General features: G+C 44.9%; 1 protein-coding gene across 1 annotated transcript in view; it reads right to left on the bottom strand.

The window, feature by feature from the left end:
- Positions 1-18,956, bottom strand: part of MLXIP (MLX interacting protein) — a 50,808-nt gene that overhangs the window by 12,539 nt on the left and 19,313 nt on the right. The window contains exons 2-9 of the mRNA XM_033174383.1: positions 10,790-10,896; positions 10,016-10,101; positions 9,315-9,404; positions 8,096-8,137; positions 7,284-7,455; positions 5,255-5,338; positions 4,322-4,419; positions 1,730-2,378 (exon numbers count right to left, since the gene is read on the bottom strand). Coding sequence (XP_033030274.1) covers positions 1,730-2,378; positions 4,322-4,419; positions 5,255-5,338; positions 7,284-7,455; positions 8,096-8,137; positions 9,315-9,404; positions 10,016-10,101; positions 10,790-10,896 — 1,328 coding nt within the window. The remainder of the gene's footprint in view (positions 1-1,729; positions 2,379-4,321; positions 4,420-5,254; positions 5,339-7,283; positions 7,456-8,095; positions 8,138-9,314; positions 9,405-10,015; positions 10,102-10,789; positions 10,897-18,956) is intronic.

The following is an 18,956-nucleotide window of genomic DNA, read 5'->3' as shown; positions in this document are numbered from 1 at the left end:
GGCACGGGGACTACAGACTAAGAACATGGGGTAGGTTTGCCATTTTGCCACAATGGTGCTCTATGGAAATCCCAACACAATGCATCTATCCCCGAATGCACCCTGTTTGGAAACTAAAGCCATTACTGAAGTATCAAAAACCGTCACACTTCTCCAGGATATTTGCAGTGACACTCTACATCAAAAACAAAATAGCAAATGAGTGTTTGAACCAATACGTCAGCCTTACTTGTCTACTGCTTTAAAGTATGCACTTTAACATTGCGAAATCTCTGTTATTCTCAATTATCCAAAGCGGTCTTTTAAAATAATATAAATAATGACAAAATTACGAAAAGAGAAGAACAGCTCCAGCTGATTAGCTGGCACCATCCTGTGGAGAAAAGCTGGGGTCTTAAAAATTATCTCTTTCTGCTCAGTTCAGGCTTTCAGGCCCATTAAATAATTAAGCTTTGGAATGTATCAGAAGCAGGTCAGTAGCCTCATGTTACAAGAGGGGAAAACGAGTCACAGACTGGGAGAGTTGCGGTGGCACCCAGGAGCTGTTGGAGACCCCCAGAGAGGCTCAGCGGTAAAACCCCTTTCCCATTTTCAATGCCTGCCAGCTGCAGTTATGGACAAGGGCAGAGAAAGGCCTTTGCGGAGCCAGCTGGAGGACACTGCCCTGAGTAAGTTCGACTAATGTGGCCCCTTAGCATACGGCAGCCTGGTGGCACGAGGCACCCGCGCCTATATGGCAAAAGGAGGTTTCATAAAGGCAGCTTCTAAAGATAGCCATGCCTCATGTTATCAGAGTTACAGCCCCCCACTTCTCGCAGACAGCAGGAAATTGACACAACTTGGGCATTTTAATAAAAATATCAAAATTGGGCTATGAAATATTTACTGTTAAAAATGACTTGCTTTACTCTTCCCGCATGTTTGTGTTTACTCTTTGCTCCTTCTTCATGAACAATTTTCAATAGAAGCCAGCAAAATGCTTTTTTGTGGGGAGGAGGTTGTGTCCCATCTCAAGTGGCTGGGCTCAGCCACTCAAGGCCTCAAGCAAAGTCTGGAGGCAGCGACGCCAATAGCACTCCTGCCTGCAGCTCAGCAGAAAAGTGGCCACACTGCCCCTCAAGGGCCCTCACTACTCTGTCTCTTGGCATTAGTTGCCCTGCTGTTATTTTTCTCCACGCCTGATGCCACGCTGCTAATTTATAAACCTGGAACAGGACCCAAAGTTCCATGTGACTAGTTGCACATGCCCAAGGAGGCTTTGTGTGTCCTGAGCAGTGGATTACCACCCCATAACGTTGTGAGGAGTTTCATAAACAGTGTGCGATATGGAAGGGAGGGAGATGCCACTGAAGACCACTTGCAAGGGGGCAACAGTGGGAGTGTGTTCTTCCTTTCACGGCCTGCTTGTGGGATTCCTGGAGGCAACTGGCGGACGTATCTATATATGATTTTTTCATCTTTACCAAGGTCTGCTATTTAAAAGTCAAACATCCCACTGTCTCCACACAGGCCCTTTTGCACTCACCTAAAACAGTCTCTTTGGATGCTGAGTATCTGAGGAATATTTTTCAGGATGAAGGTTTGTTCCCAGACTTGCAGGGTGTCTGCCACACACAGAGACTGGCAAGCCCCCAAACACCGTGACCCTTGTTTGCAGACAGACTGGTAGCACCCATGATGTCTGACTGCATCTGGCCCCAACCCAACGGGGCATTCCAGGATCACTTACCTGGGGCAATGAAGGCATCTTTCAAGACCAAGGAGACAGTTTCCGCCTTTTGAGCAGGCACTATCTTTTGCAGCTTCTTGGACCTCATCACTGGGAGCGCGAAGGTGGGACGTGGCTGCAGCAGAGGCTGCCTTTGTGCCACGGCAGTCTGGAGGGTCAGGCTGCAAGGCACTCCTCCCCCTGGCTGCTGGGTTGCCAGGAGGCCAGCCTGGCTCTGGCTGAAGGTGGTGGCTGGGACGTTGTGCGTCGGAGTGGCTGAGGCTGTGTGAGTGATCACCGAAGATTTGCAGAGCCCAAACTTTGGGACCTCTGAAGCAGCAAACATGGACCCCTGGGAAGCCATGCTGGCATTAAGAGGCATCGCAGTCTGCTGCGGCAGCGGCTGGGGCAGCACACCTGGCTGCAGGAGCGGCACCAGAGCCGGGAATGGAGACAGGAACTGTGGCTGGCTGCTCAGAGGGGGCTCAGAATTGAAGTTGGAGGGCTGCAGGAAGGAGTCCGCCCCACTCCTCAGGCCAAGGCACTGGTTGGCACCAACGTCCGTTGCAGTGGGAATGATAGGGGCAGGAACTGGGGTGGTGACAAGCCCTTCACTGAGGTTCACTGGGGGAAGTGTGTTAGGCAAAGAACCCGAAGAGAGGTCGGATGTCTGAAAAAGAGAGGGAAGAGGCACGTTAAATGTGGCCAGATACCAGATAGGATCTTCTATATTTCTAAACTGGTAAGTAAGTATTGGGGGAGAGAAACAGGAACCTAATAATAATAATAATAATAATAATAATAATAATAATAATAATAATTTATTTGTACCCCGCCCATCTGGCTGAGTTTCCCCAGCCACTCTGGGTGGCTCCAAATAGAGTGTTAAAAACAATACAGCATTAAATATTAAAAACTTCCCTAAAACAGGGCTGCCTTCACGTGTCTTTTAAATAGCTGCTTACTTCCTTGACATCTGATGGGAGGGCGTTCCACAGGGTGGGCGCCACTACTGAGAAGGCCCTCTGTCTGGTTCCCTGTAACCTTACTTCTCACAATGAGGGAACCACCAGAAGGCCCTCGGCGCTGGATCTCAGTGTCCGGGCTGAATGATGGGAGTGGAGATGCTCCTTCAGATATACTGGGCCTAGGCTGTTTAGGGCTTTAAAAGTCAGCACCAACACTTTGAATTGTGCTCGGAAATGTACTAGGACCCAATGCAGATCTCTCAGGACCAGTGTTATATGGTCCCGGAGGCCACTCCCAGTCACCAGTCTAGCTGCTGCATTCTGGATTAATTGCAGTTTCTGGGTCAACTTCAAAGGTAGCCCCACGTAGAGTGCATTGCAGTAGTCCAAGCAGGAGATAACTAGAGCATGCACCACTCTGGCAAGACAGTCTGCAGGCAGGTAGGGTCTCAGCCTGTGTACCAGATGGAGCTGGTAGATAGCTGCCCTGGACACAGAATTAACCTGCACCTCCATGGAAAGCTGTGAGTCCAAAATGACTCCCAGGCTGCCCACCTGGTCCTTCAGGGGTGAAGTTACCCTATTCAGGACCAGGGAGTCCCCCACACACTCCCGCCCCCTGTCTCCCCAAAACTACTTCTGTCTTGTCAGGATTCAAGCAATTCTTACTAAAGTTACATGCTCTTCCCTGCCCCATTATTAGCTATTAAGATAAAACCATGTTAGTTATTACAGACTGCCTGCTGGAGTGAATAAAGCAGATAGCCAAACTGGTGCCCGTCAGATGCTGTTGGGCTACAATTCCCAGCAGCCTTAGTCAGAATTACAAAAGGTAAAAGATGATGGGACTTGTAGTCCAGCAACACCTGAAGGGCACCCATTTGCATTACGTCAGCTACCCCAGGACAGAGTGTCAGCCTTCGACTGGGGAGATCTGGGTTCAAGTCCCTGCTTTATATGGAAACTTGTTTGGTGACCCTGGGACACATGATCTCTTGGCCTAGCCTACCTCACAAGATTGCTGTGTAGATGGAACGGGAGGAATGGGAGAAGGGCAGAACAAAACTGTAAGTAACAAGTAACTTGTGGCCCCTAACCTGAGTTACAAAAATGTCCCTGCTTCATAATCTGCGCCTACTTTTAATACTCACAGGTGATCACAGTTAGGACCAAACAGCTAGAGTCACACACACACACACACCAGCTCATGTAGTAAGATCTATAGTTATATGAGTCCAAAATGGGCACCCACTCATTCTGAATTAAGAGAAGCGATGCTGCTCAGAGTTACCCTAAGGATATTTTATAAATTCAGATAAATAAATAAAAGTCATCTGGGAATATTTGTTCAGATAAATATGCCCAGCTGTAGTGCTGACCGGCTGACAGCCCAAAGGCGTGGAGAATGCACATGAAAATCAAAGACCAGACTGCCTTGACTCTAGGAAGACTTCTTAGGAAACTGCTTCTACTGAGTCAGGCGACTGAGATCTACCTCCCACGGTGTTATTTACTCACTAGCTGTCAGCAACTATCCAGGGTTTCAGCTGGGGGACCTTCCCCAGCCTTGCAGGGAGACTAAACCTTCCTCATGCAAAGCACACACTCTAACTGCCACTGACCGACAATTCTTCCCCATCCTTACCTGGGAAGAATGGCTGCAGGTGTCTTCCAGGGCAGAGCTGGCAGTAGGAGTGATGGGGGTAGCATTGAAGTAACTAGGACGACTGGAAGAGAAAAGATCTGGGCAAAGATGGAAGGGGGGGGGGAGAAGGCAAATATTACAATCACTTCTGTATACTGCTATTCATTTTACAGCTGCACTTTGCCAAGCTGGATTTAAAGAAACAGTAAACCTTTGTTACGCATCAGGAAATGAAAAAGGAAAGAGCACCTTCCACACTGAAAACAACAATAAAGTAAGGGGATCTGCTTAGTTTACATATGGAAAAGCTGTGTTTAGTAAGGAGGGACCTCTCAGAAAGACACCAGGACCCAAATAACTTTTTAATTTAATTTCTGTTTATCTATTTCAATACGTAGTTGCCCTACTTTTAATGCAAGCTATCCCGGGTAGCTTAACCACCGTTACATATTTTTATTAACACTTTTACTCTGCCTTTCCAAAGGCTTACAATCCAACAATAAGAACCCAAGTAAAGGTTCTTGGTAAACGGGGGCATTCTACCCCTTCAGCATTCTTCCACATGTGCAGACCAACCTAGAGAGTGAGGGTACTGCTGCTTTTCCCGCAGAAGGGTCAATGTTCATACCCCCTAAACTCTGAATAGAGGCAATGATGCTAAATGAAATACACCTCTATTCTCAGCACGGTGGTGTTGCTGGTGATGTTAATCACACCCAAATGTTGCCTGCCAGTCTAAAACCAGTGGAACAGTACATACCTCCTCTTGGAGGAACTACACCTTATAGGAACAAACGCTGGATACTCCAAAATCCAGATAGTGGAGAGCAACGCAGCAAAACATTAGCATAGCCTAATACTTTCAATATACAGCTCCATAAGGGGAAATCTGTGCTGGCAAACAAGAGTGTGTAACCCCTGCGAAATTCTTACCTTGAAAAAACTCAAAAGTATCCATACAGTTTGGTTGGAGAGGGCTGAGTCCTGGCTGAATCATGTCAGCATTTCCTAAGTGTGCTGGAAATTTTCAAAGAGAAAAAGAGTGAGAAGGTGAACTGGAAAGCTTCTAGGCCAGGGATAATAGGAATTGTAGTCCACAACATCTGGGCACTGTGTTGAATACACTTAGTATGGATGACTCTTGGAAACTGAGGTTGAGGGTGGTACAGGTATCACCAATACTGCACCAGTGTGCCCAACTGCCCAAAAGCAAGGTGTGCGGGGGCAGTGGGGAGGGGGGTTGCAGGAGATCTGGGGCCCAACAACTAATACCTGGAGTTTGGGCCCCCTGGGATACAGCACCAGAGCCAGGCCAACTTCTCTGTGTTTTCAGTCTCCCATTGCTACCCTCCCCATTTACGTAACAAGAGCAACACTGTGATCTGAAAAGCTGTGAAACTGATGGCAGCATGGTACAAAACATGGTGGCTTCCCCTCCAAGGTAGTGATGATCAAACTTGCTATTTTCAGGAAACAATTTCTACACTACCTAGTATGTCCCCAAAACCCAAGGGGTTTCTGAAGATTCGGCAGGGTGTGTGGAAGACTGCATAAAGTAGAGCAGCTCACACAGGGCACAGGAGGGTTTCCTGAGACTTTCTACCACCTCATATCAACTGAGAGCGTGTTTAAGAATACCGTCAATGCTCCCCCTGTGCCTGTGTGTTTTGTGGGCGGATTGGAAATGATGGGTGCAGTTTGCCTTTCTATGGAATCAGACCACCACCTGGGTACATGGAACCACAGAGGCTCTTTCAGGGAAGCTTATCCATTATCACTGAACCTCTCACCAAGGACTATTCTCTGGATTAGAAACTATTCCTCTAAAGAAAACAATCTGCCTTGACCTCTAGATTCAAGGCAAGGTTCTACCAGTTTCCCACCTTTCACCACTTCCCCACCAACTTAAGGAATGGAAAGAAACAAGTGCTTAATGTCTAAAGTGAGTGGGATTTGCTTGGAAGTTCTTCCCCTAACGTCTGACGCCTGCATGGATGGGCCTGTCATCAAGGAAGATAAACTTTTAAAAAAATAATTAAAAGCTTACTGACATAAACTCATACAGTATACAATAAAAATGATGGATATGGCAAATAAAAAGAAATGTGAAACTGGGGGGGGACACAGATACAGAGGAGATGTAATTCTATATATAGTCAGAGACACCCTTTAAATCAGGGGTCACCAACCTAAGGCCCATGGGCCGGAAGCAGCCCACGGAGGTCGTTGGACCAGCCCACGAGCTGCCCCTGAACTGAGTTGCCCGCTTGCACGCTGCGCTAAACCAGTGCAGCGTAGCGCGGTGCCTCGCTTCTGTGGTGCCGGAAATCGCGTCTGCGCACGCGCAGGAAATTGCATCTGCACAGACACAGACACCAAAAATCACGCACGCAGACGCCAAAAATCACGGGCACGCGCGCGATCCGGCCCACGGAGGGATCTCCGCAGGATCGATCCAGCCTAGGCAAGATATACCTTGCTGACCCCTGCTTTAAATGTTCCAAGGCATTTTCTGCTACTCCAGTGAAGCGGACACGGGGCAATGGATTCAAACTACAAGAAAGAAGATTCCACCTAAACCTTAGGAAGAACTTCCTGACAGTAAGAGCTGTTCGACAGTGGAATTTGCTGCTAAGGAGTGTGGTGGAGTCTCCTTCTTTGGAGGTCTTTAAGCGGAGGCTTGACACTGTCTGTCAGGAATGCTTTGATGGTGTTTCCTGCTTGGCAGGGGGTTGGACTGGATGGCCCTTGTAGTCTCTTCCAACTCTATGATTCTAAGGCAAGATGCTGTGGTCTTTTTTAAACTATCCCAATACTGGTGGCTGCCAGGAAGCACATTTGGATATAAGACAGCAAGGTACTTCCTCACCCCCCACCCCCCCAGAACAGGAAAGAACTTGGAAGCCTATCCTGTGGAATTCCTTCTCCACAGAGGATACAGGAAAGGGCAAGCTTCTCTTACCTATCTCTCTGGGATTTGGCCAAGAGACCGGCTGGTGAGACGACAGTGTGGAGAAGAGGGTGTCTGGCAGCTCCGACATAAGCATGTCTGTGCTGAAGAGGCAGTCCAGTTCCATAGGGACTGGTGTTTCCCTGCCGTATGTCTCTTTGTGCCAGAGGAACATGTCATCATCCTGGTCAGGGGAGGGAGGGAAAAGTTAAAACAGGGCCCAGTTTGGGTGCCAGTATTTGCAATTTTAGTGGGGACTGCCCTATTTTGTATTACTGTCTTTGTGGTTTGGATTGTACGACAGCTTGAGTTTCTTTGAAAATACATTTTAAAACAAAAAGAATACATTAAAAGAAGCAGGAGTGTCTAGAGCTGCACCCAGCTAGCAAAGAGTCCACAAGGCATAAAACTCAGCAATTATTTCCTTTCTCTCTCAATTGAAAGGAGAGTCACAGAGCACATTCTGCAATGAACAATTCTTTGGGGATATGGTTCCTTTCAAGCAGACCTTGATGCACATCTCTCAGTTAAGTCATGGGCATCCATGTTGGCTGCGAGCAAGAAAAACCCAACTCATAGTGGATTTTCTATACCAGTAAAGAATTCTGGAATGCAAAATGGTGCTCAACTGTAGCAATTCAGTGAATTTTACTGGTTACAGCACCCCTCACTTCCCCTCTGACCTGCAGACTGCCCTAGTTTCACACCTAATTTTTAAGCAAAAATAAGAAGAGGAATACCTTCTTCTTAACAGTGCTGGGATTTCACTTTTTAAATACTTTCAGGTCTAACCAACAACAAACAAGAGCTAACTCAACACCTACCCGGACCAAGCTGGAGAGGTCTTCATCTTTATGTTTTTGCAACTGAAGAAGAAAAAGAGTTTTTTTTACCGCCACAGAATTACAACACAGTTCTAGAGTTACCATGAACTGGAGCTCCTATTTGTGCGAGGGATTCTTACTGCCTTGAAGCAAAATATTTTATTTATCGCTCAAGAGCTGGGCTAGCCATGAGGTGGGGTGAGGCAGCCACAATGAGAGGCAAAAGCCCAAGAGAGGCTGTGCCACCACAGGCTCTCTACCCACCCAGCTGCCAGCAGAGAAACGGTTCAGTCAGTGGACCATTTTCCAGCAAGAAAGTGACCCTCTAGGATGTTATTCCAAGTCTATCATGAGTTTGCATGAGTTAGGAGTGTAAAAACAGCTATCCTTGAAGTTTCCTGGCAGAAAGGAGAAGCAAGGGAAATGTCAACAGCTTGACAAAGGCCTGGTTGCCAGGGGAACAGTGATAGAAATGTGACATTAGAGGCTCAAAAGGCCTGGGCACCTGGGGCACCCCAAGGTACAATATTTTTCCATCTATAAGACACCCCCAATTTTTGCAGCAACCACCAATCGCCAGTCCACCCTCGGCGCTATCGGTGTATAAGAAGCCCCCTAAATTTTTACATTCTTTTTTAGGGAAAACAACTAGTCTTATACATGGAAAAATACGGTAATTGCGAGGAAGCAGATCACAGTATGGTAAACACAGTAGGTTTACCATCCTATGACCTGCAATCTTTCCTGATGTATGTAGAATGATGTTTATGTTTTAAGAATATTTAGATGTTTTAGGACTCTCTCTCTGTGCTTTGCCTATAATACCCTTGTTCTAATTCTTACTAACTGGCCATTCGGATAGAACAACTGCATTGAGTTGAGCTCTGCCCTATTTCAATAGCTACAATAAATTCTGGGTATGTATGATGCAGTTGGGATTCCTGCACTGCAGAGTCCTTTCCAACTCTACAGTTTGATGATACTTGGACTCTTCAAGTGAACGAGGACAATATGAGTGACAACAGAATGCACAAATCAGTACAAAATTGACATTTTTTTTTGTTTGGGGCCAGCATATTTCTACTAATACTGTTGAATTACCAACCCTTTTCATTCTTAAGCCTTCATTGGTATGCTGAAACTTTCCCTTCCTTTCTGGAGGCAATTGAGAAGATACTGGTCTACTTCCAAATTGAAAACTGGGTGTGAAAAAACATACCCTTTTTTTGAAGTAGGTTCTCCACTTATGGTACTCTCGGATTACTACTTCTATCCGCCGCTTCCAATACTTCCCTTCTGTTGCAATAGCCTGAGGAAGAAAAATGTTTAAAAAGTAAAGTGGTGGCGGCAATGTACAGTACCGTGGGCCCATCACTTGTGCTCACTTTACACATGCGATTGCACAGGGGGCAGGGAGGAATCAATAAACAAAGAGTGGGAGAAACCCGTTCCCCACTCTTCATTTATTTCTCTCCCACCCACTCAACAGGCTTTCCTTGCTTATTGGGCTCTGGGAAGGTTACAATTGCCAAAGAGGTTTAAGAACCAATCTGTTTCCCTAGGGAACTATGGGAATTGTAGCTCCGCGGGGAATAGGGATCTCAAAACAACTCTTAGCACCCTTAATAAACTACACCACCTGGCCTCTAGCATCTGATACATCATCTGCCTGATGGTCGGAACCACCTGCCCACCCAGAACTGAAAGGAAGCCTACATTCAAATATGTGCATTTGCTTATGTACTGACTCATTGTGCTTCTTACCCCACTCTCTACCCCAGTGTCAAAACGCAACAGAGAACTATGGAAAGACAGGAAGGGGCAAATAAGCAGAGGCAATTAAGGTGAAAGCAGCATAGACTCAGATCAGCATGAAGCGATATCCTCTGTACCAGTCACACTGTTCTCTGCCTGGTTTACCTCAGGGCGCCGGTGCTCATCTACCTCCACAGAACCGTCCAGGGGCGTCACAAAGTGGCACACGGGGTTCTTCCGCTTCTCCAGATCTGCAACACGAAGCAGAGCATTAGCAGTGCATATCTCTAAGGGGAGCAAGCCAGGTCAGATTTAACTGCCATGCTAGGTAAGCCACAGAGCAGGACTTCCACTGTTAAAGAACCAGGGCTGTGCACATGCCAGATTCTGCACAAGTGTTAAGAAAAAAACAATAAGCAAAGTGTGGCATGAGGAGCAGAATTAAAGCTACTGTACATGACAGAAATTCAGTAGGGAACCTTCCAATCTTCTCCATAAAGGGCTGGTTTTTGTATGCACACACAGAGAGAGATCATAAGGAAGGCTGGAGGAGAAACTCGCTTACCTAATTCACATTTCCTCAATCAATATGTAAACCAAAACACAGCTATCCTTTGAAATCTGCAATTCTCCAAATTTTGCTTTACAGTTTTACAACGAAGAAATGCTTACAAAAAAGCATATAATATATAATTTGCATGCTATGTAGATGACTTCACATTTCCTCAATCAATATATAAACCAAAACACAGCTATCCTTTGAAATCTGCAATTCTCCGAATTTTGCTTTATAGTTTTACAACGAAGAAATGCTTACAAAAAAGCATATAATATATAATTTACATGCTATGTAGATGACTTGAGAGGTTTTCTTTACAATTAAGCAGTATATAAAGTCCCAGGCTGGCCACCCAAACATTTAGGATGGGCACAACTTACACTGAATGTACCAAGCCCTCCAGATGGCGTTGTTGAGTCGGATTTTATCCCTACACTGAAGCTTCAGGCCTTTGAAATTCTTCCACTTGGGTGAAACCAACTTGCCGCTGCAACAAAACAGAGAAGGTTCAGATTTAAACAACAATAATAAACAATGTATTCTGAAGCAAAACAAAGCAAAGATATAGCACACCAGGCTGACAGCTTTGAAGGCTACCTAGTTTCCTCTGCCTGGGCCTGAGTTTTAATTCTGACCAGGCCTGAAAGCAGAGCTAAAGGGGATGAGTTGTGACTCATGGGGACATTGAAACCCCTTACTATAGTCTGTCTTGCTGCCAGGGCAAACCCATGTTTCTACTCCAGCTAGCCCTACTCACAGCACAACTTTTTTTTAAAAAAGGCAGCAGATGTTTAGACATTAGCTTCTGTTGGAGCTAATATGTGCCTTAAAAGAGCCACATCCCTTTTGATCACTGCGCTAGTTTCTGGATTTGGGGTATAGTCAGTACTATTTTTCTAGAAAAAGAGGTGCCGGAACTCACAATGAACACCTCCCTTGTTCTCCTATAAAGGTAAAGGTAAAGGACCCCTGGACGGTTAAGTCCAGTCAAAGGTGACTATGGGGTTGCAACGCTCATCTTGCTTCAGGCCGAGGGAGACGGCATTTGTCCACAGAAAGCTTTCCGGGTCATGTGGCCAGCAGGACTAAACCACTTCTGGCGCAACAGAACACCATGACGGAAGCCAGAGCACACAGAAACACTGTTTCCCTTCCTGCCGCAGTGGTACCTATTTATCTACTTGCACTGGCATGCTTTTGAACTGCTAGGTTGGCAGGAGCTGGGACAGAGCAACGGGAGTTCACCCCGTCGCGGGGATTCAAACCACCAACCTTACAATCAGCAAGCCCAAGAGGCTCAGTGGTTTAGACCACAGCGCCACCCACATCCAATAATGGCAATGGTGTCCACCTGAGAGGTGTCAGAATTGAGTTCCAGCTAAAAAAAGAAAAGCCCTGGGTGTAGCACTCTGGAGCAGTGGCTTTAAAAATTGCCTTGTATAAGCTTCCTATAAGCTTTACAAGGTCAGACTACTGTATTTGTCATTTTAACCTAATGGATGACTGGTGGTGGCAGCTCTCCAGGGTCTCAAACAGGGAGGGATTTCTCCCATCCCATCATTTCTCTTAGCTGGAGATGCCTTGAGTTGAACCTGGGACCTTTGCCCACAAAGCATGTGGTTTTCTGCTGAGCTATGGCCTCTCCCTAAAGAATGCTGGAGAGTCCCATGAAAGCCCATCAGGTCTTTCTTTGTAAGGTAATTGCTGGTGAGGACAAGCTTCTCTAGGAAAGGAAAGATAGCTCACCCACTGCTGTGGATTGTTTCCTGCAACTGCAAGCCATGGGGTGAGCGTTGGGATGCTCTATGGCACACCCAGTTCATAAAGGGTAATGGTACGACCCAAGAGCCTTAGAAGTTAGATCATGCCCAAGAACCCTTTGCAACATGAAGGGTTGATGTGCAGAGGTTCCTTCTCGGCTATACTGAAAGCATTTCCTGAGAGCCTGCCTACAAAAATGAATGAAGCCAATGAAATCAAGCCCATCCAGAATCACTACAACTTTAAAAACACCTTTCACGTTTCAGGATTGGTTGTGTTCGGGAGTTTTTCCTGTGTTGAAAGCTGGTGAAGATCAAGACTGAGAAAGTTTTTAAGTGCAGGATGGCCTCATTACTTGAGCCAAAAGTAGTACTGAAGAGGCTATATGGGAAGTATTAACTCTGGCCCAGCACAGATGGGCCACGTTTCAACCTCTCTCTCAATGCTGCCTTTCACAAGCAAAATTCTGCGCAAAAAGGTTTTAAAGGTCACTGTGGGGCTTGCAACAGGGAGCAAGCCAAGAAAAAAGGACGAAAAACAAAATAATCACGTGGAAACAACTTGTAAGACAGAGGATAGACTTAAATATTAACCTCTTGATCATCTCGCCACACTTGCCAAACACTATTGCAGATAGAGGTTAAAAACATACTTTAAAAATGAACAGAGAAGCATCTGTTCCAATCTGAATTTAAAATGAGGAATGTGGTCACTAGAGCATGGAAGAGACAGAATTAAGTGACGCCAGATGACCTGAAATGATCAGTTCATTCAAAGACGGCAGAGGAAGTCCATGTTTTGCTGAACCGCAGAACAGCTGATGGGGTTCATTGAGAACAGCTACTGTATTTTCAAACTGTTTGTCATTAAGAGAGGGACTGAAATGTGCCTTGAAACATCCAGCCATGATTATTGATGCACCCACCATTCCATGCCCCTTAGAGCAAGGAAACCACACATAGTAGCCATTACATGCACACACACATATATGGGCAGTGACATCACTCTGAAGGGGATTCCCTGATGCTGACTATAGTGCAGCTAGCACAAGTTACCACCACTAGCCAGAAAGCACTGAAAACTCACTGCATGTGCCTGGACAAATGAGAGGGCAGGATGCCAAGAGGCAACATGAACTGAGATATCCTGTACTGGGATATCCTGGGTTTCGGAAGCTGATCTAAAGGGTGTGTGTTTGTTTGTATACTGAAGACAGTGTTCAAAATTAATCTGGAAGAAAATCCATGCAACCCTAGTGGAAGTGCGGGAGATGGATGAGCTTTTGAACAGAGTTTTAAAAAACCGCATGGGATGTGGGACCAAAATGGGCCCTGCAGCTCTTGCTCCTTTGCCACCTGCCTGGCTGTATGCAAGTGATTTAGAGAAAGCAAAGCAACTGCAGGCATGAGAATTCCCGCAGAGGCTTGAAAAAGTGACAGCTTTCCCTTCATCTAGTGCAGGGACAAAAGCCCTGATCTCTCACACCTGCTGGCCCAGTGACAGCTGCTTGCTTTTCCCTGGGATTGCCAGAGCTGGCATTATTCCCCAAATAATCCTGTAATGGCTCATGGCAGCAACTGCATCTGTGACGGGCTTAAGTCTAGACAGGGTGGACACGGCCACCTGGCTTCCTTTCTGGTCCACTGCTTGGGAGGCGGTGTTTGGCTTTATCTGTTTTTAAGCACTTTGAGCAGAATGGCTGATGCCACATAGGACCTCTTTAATCCTTGCCATGCTTTAAAAGAAAATGCCTCGCCCCATCAGGAACACAAATTCACTAAACACGAGGCTCTCCCTCTGGGTTCATTCTCTGATGTTACATTCCATTTGAAAAACCACACACAAGGGAGCAACTACAATTTCTGGGGCAAAACAATGACATAGGAAATCCATAATCAGACTTCTTGATGCTTTAATGTAAAAACTGTCTTTAACTTAAAAGTTGCGCTCTGTCATTCTGACTAAACGGGTTGGTTAACTGCATTCCTAGAAAATATCCAAAGTGAAGTTCATGCTCCTTAAACTCAAAATCAGGGTGGATAAAAATCAATGATTTTTTTAAACTAACAAAATCAAAATCAGATTTAAATCAGATTTTTAAAATAAAATGCTTTTGTAGGAAAAATCTTTCTAAAGATAGTTTTCTATTTTGTTACATTATAGCCTGAAGGCTATTCATCAGGAAATAAGGATTTTTTAAGTTTTTCAAGTGTGCTAAAACTCAGTGTAAGTTTTTTATTTTAAAAAAATCATTTAACCACATTAGTGGTTAAACAAACATGGATACATATGCTATAATGTTATTGTTTTAGTTAAATAAATCATTTAAACTGTTATTAAGGAAATGATTATTTTTCTCCTTCCAGCTTTCCAGGTCATGTGGCCAGCAGGACTAAACCACTTGTGGTGCAATGGAACACCGTGACAGAAGCCAGAGCGCACGGAAACACTGTTTACCTTCCTGCAGGAGCAGTACCTATTTATCTACTTGCACTCTTGACGTGCTTTCAAACTGCTAGGTTGGCAGGAGCAGGGACTGAGCAATGGACCTCATCCCGTCGCAGGGATTCAAACCGCCGACCTTCTGATCAGCAAGCCCTAGGCCAGGGGTCAGCAAACTTTTTCAGCAGGGGGCCGGTCCACTGTCCGTCAGACCTTGTGGGGGGCCACATTATATTTTGGGGGAAAAAATATGAACAATTCCTATGCCCCACAAATAACCCAGAGATGCATTTTAAATAAAAGGACACATTCTACTCATGTAAAAACACACTGATTCCTGGACCGTCTGCGGGCCGGATTTAGAAGGTGATTGGGCCGCATCCGGCCCCCGGGCCTTAGTTTGGGGACCCCTGCCCTAGGCTCTGTGGTTTAACCCACAATGCCACCCGTGTCCCTTAAATCAAGTCTTACTGACTAGTGATTTAAATCAAGTCTTACTGACTAGTGATTTAAATTGATTTGACTTAAATCAAATCCACCCTGCTCAAAATAGGTTCCTAAATAAGATTTTAGTGACTTGCTGCACATTTTACAGCCAACCCACTGACAATTGCTTTGTCAAAAGCAGGTAGTAAAAGCCTGCAGAAGGAGTTTGACTGCATCAAGATGAATGTATTCTGACTTCCCCTTGCAATGATAATGTCAGGTAACTGTTTAGCTTCTTCTGTATTGTGCTATTATCACAGCACCTGACCTATGCAGCTCCTGTACTTGACTCCCTACTCCTTATTCCAGCCGTTGCAAACCTGATGCCCTCCAGATGGTTTGAACAAAAACACATGAAAGGCACCAGATTGGCAAAGGCTGCTCCACTCCATTATATAGCAATGAAATATATAGTACAATTTAAAACAAAACACCACCACCACCAAACACACATCATCCTGCTTGACACTGAAAAGCATAGACTTGAATCATGTGCTAACGCAACTCTTTTTCTCCTGAGATTCCAGGGCTGTGAATGCCAATAGAGTGAATGCCCAAGGCAGACATAATTCTTCAGCTTGTTGCCTTAACCCTGACTGCCTTAACATACAATGAAACTGTGGCTGCAGGGGGTTCAGATATTCCTGGTGTCCAATGCTCAGTTTCCTATCAAGCAACGCTGGTGATGACAACCTCTGCATCTTGTGCATTCAAGACAGGCAGGAAAGGGTTTGTGCAGCAAGGGTACCTGTGTCTCCCACTCTCACAAGGTAAGACTTCATGGCCTTAGGCAGCAATCCTAAGACACCAATCAACAGATACTGAGGGCCCAAATATATGATATTTCAAATGCATAGTGTACAGCTTTGGCCACAGATTTTTCTCTTGAATACAAAGCATGTGGCTGGGGGTTCCCTAGGAATGCAGAGTGTGGGGAACCCCCCCTCCAGCTGTAATCTTGGTGACACCCTTGCATTAGCCTTAGACACTGAGGTAGAGCTATTTCTATATATTGCGGCTTTTTTCTTTTCAGGCCACGGACATGATATAAATGACAAGCAAATGTATTTCATCAGATTTACACCCCATGCCATCCTCAAAGGAGCCCAAGGTGGCAAACATAGCATTACTAATAACAATTAAAATGTCTAATAAACAACAGAACACAACCTTCTAAAAATCAGTTTAAAACTCCAAAAAAAAAAAGGCTCCGGTATGTTGTTAGGGTGGGCTAGTTAGTTTTTTGTATGTAAATGTTATTAGGAGTTATTAGCAAGGCTGGATTTAACAAATAATAGCAATCAAATATTGACAAACTTGTTTAAAAACAAAAGTAGCTCTACAGTCTTGGATGTGTATAATGCACTCTGCTCTGTCTTGGCTGAAATCCTGGAGGGAGAGATTCAAGTTCTCAGTCCAAGTTAATGGCAGGTCATATAATAATTAATCCCCGACCCAAGAGGCAGGCAATACTTTAATTAACCTGCACTGCACGAGGTGACTTTTTAAAGCTGCTAATTCCCAAAAGGTCATACTGCCTCTCTTTAATCCTGTATTTCCTAAGAGCAAAGTGTTCTTAAAAAAAAAAACCTCTTGTGCCATTTATTTACAACCCCGCCCCCAGGGAAGATAAAACAGCACAGGAAAGATATGAAGAACATTAGATTTGAGAAAGCAAGCAAACAAAGCTGAGTTCATGGTAAGTTCTGAAAGCAGGGAACCATCCATGGGCAAACTGCCCCCCCAACCTCAGTCTGCCCTCAGCTATCTCCCCCCCCCCCGAAACTATTTACATCAGAAGACTGGGGTGACTCCTATTAACTAAATCTAGGTGTCAAAGGCAAGGGTAAAGAGCTGTGCCTTCAGCATACAGCAAAAGCTATACAGTGAAGGTGTCAGATGCACCTCTGTTGGGTGGGGAGAGAGCGAATTTCACAGCTTAGGGGCTGCCACAGAGAATGCCCTCTCTCAGGCTGCTACCCCCCAAACCTCTGAGGATGATGGTATAATTCCCCTAAAATTAATCAGGAATCCCTTGCCACATGCAAGAGATTACAACAGGAGGTTGTTTATTTCTGGGTGGTATTTGTGTCTCGTGCGACTTTCAATTTAATTTTATCAGGTAAGCACCTGTGCAGCATCGCAGGTGTACATTAGGAGCAAAGGGGGGGAAATGTTCTGTGGTGCTCCACAAGGTGCAGCAACACAGCTGAGTTCATGAAACAAAAGCAATTCCTTACAGCTACACTGCGGCAAAGGGTCGTCTTCACTACTTACCCAAGGGCCATGAAACAGAGGCTCAGAAATGAAAATGGCATGTTACTATTTTCCCTCCAGAAATCCAGCCCCAACGTTAAAAACAACAACGCCATGGGTTTTCAGGTTTAAGAAACCTCCAACCAGTGGAAATAGTGCAAAGCTAAAGCACACAAGCACTAGTACAGAGACAGTGAAATCGCAAAACAACAATAACAGAACAGCTCTGAAAAGGCACAGGACAAACAGGCCGCAGATCGCTGGCCCTTAAAGTGCTACCTGCAGAACCACAGCGGGAGGGAACTCTTGTGCAGACTGTCTTGATGAGAGAATGACAATCAATGTTTTCTGCTAAACCAAACTTCAAGCAGTGAAAGGGCACCTGAACCATGCTGCTTCCCCTCTTTGCCTTGAAACAGGTGGGGAGAGTTGAAAGTTAGATATATTTTGAGTACAAGATAGGCTGTAGATTAGAAATTAGTTATTTTTGATGTAAGATGATATGATAAGAGATAGAATTAATTAAATAGATAAGGTTACAATATAAGATAAGAGATAAGAAATATAAATGGATAAGTTGTTTGTTAGAAAATAGATTAGAATAGATTAGAATTATATAGGATTTGGAAGTTACAAAAAAGTATTCACAAGGGACGCAGAAGGAGGAGACAGGAGGAAGTCCTAACAAGATGTGAGGAAAATTGAATTTTTTTCAATAGAAATAATAAGGTGTTATTTTGATGTGTTTTGTTAATGTATGTTATTGTAGTTTTTATGTTGTTGTTGTTATTGTTTTTTTTGTTATGTTAAATTTTTTAAAATAAATATTATGTTAAAAAAAGGAAACAGGTGGGGAGAGTGCTGCTACTGCACTTAGGTTCTGGACATCTGGGTGGCCATTCTGAAAACAGGATGCTGGACTAGAGGGGCTACTGGGGTGGCTGCCTGATTCAGCAGGCTATTCTTATATTCTTAATGTTAACTAATGCTTTCCTTCCCTAATCTGGTGCTCTCCAGTTGTGTGCTGGGCCACAACTGCCGTGATACCTGAACTGTGGTCAAGCTGGCTGGGACTAATGGAAGTTGGGAGTCAAAAAACAACTGGAGGGCGCCAGGTTGGGGAAGGCTGCTTAGTGCACTGCACATGCTGCTTCAGTGGACCACAGGTCCTGTGATCTGGCTGCTATCTGCTCATTGCTCCTTTGCCCTTGAAAGCAACTATGCTCTGAATGACTGTGTGCATCTCATGTATGAGAATTTTCACACAACCATTCCACCTTGAAGCAGACACAGACCAAGTAGCAAAGCAGTGATAATCATAGTGAAAGATTATTTCAGAAAGGGGCAGCCTGAATAAGGGAAAGGCAAAGTACTTTTGACAATACGATGCTGAATCAAAAGGCTGGGTTGTACAGTGGAGAAACCTGACTGCCACAGTTCAGACTGCAGCATGGGGTGGGGGTTAACATTTTGAAATGCTCCTCTTTGTTTATACCATTTCCAAGCCTCTCAATTAATAAAAATATATATCAGAAAACTAAAGGAAGAACAACAAATGCTACAAAAATACACAGAAGAATTAGTAACACAACTTATTAAACA

This window comes from Lacerta agilis, chromosome 17 (genome assembly GCF_009819535.1).
Source record: "Lacerta agilis isolate rLacAgi1 chromosome 17, rLacAgi1.pri, whole genome shotgun sequence".
Taxonomy (NCBI): Eukaryota; Metazoa; Chordata; class Lepidosauria; order Squamata; family Lacertidae; genus Lacerta; species Lacerta agilis.
The sequence above is the reverse complement of the archived record's forward strand: the minus strand, read 5'-3'. Positions and strand labels throughout refer to the sequence as shown.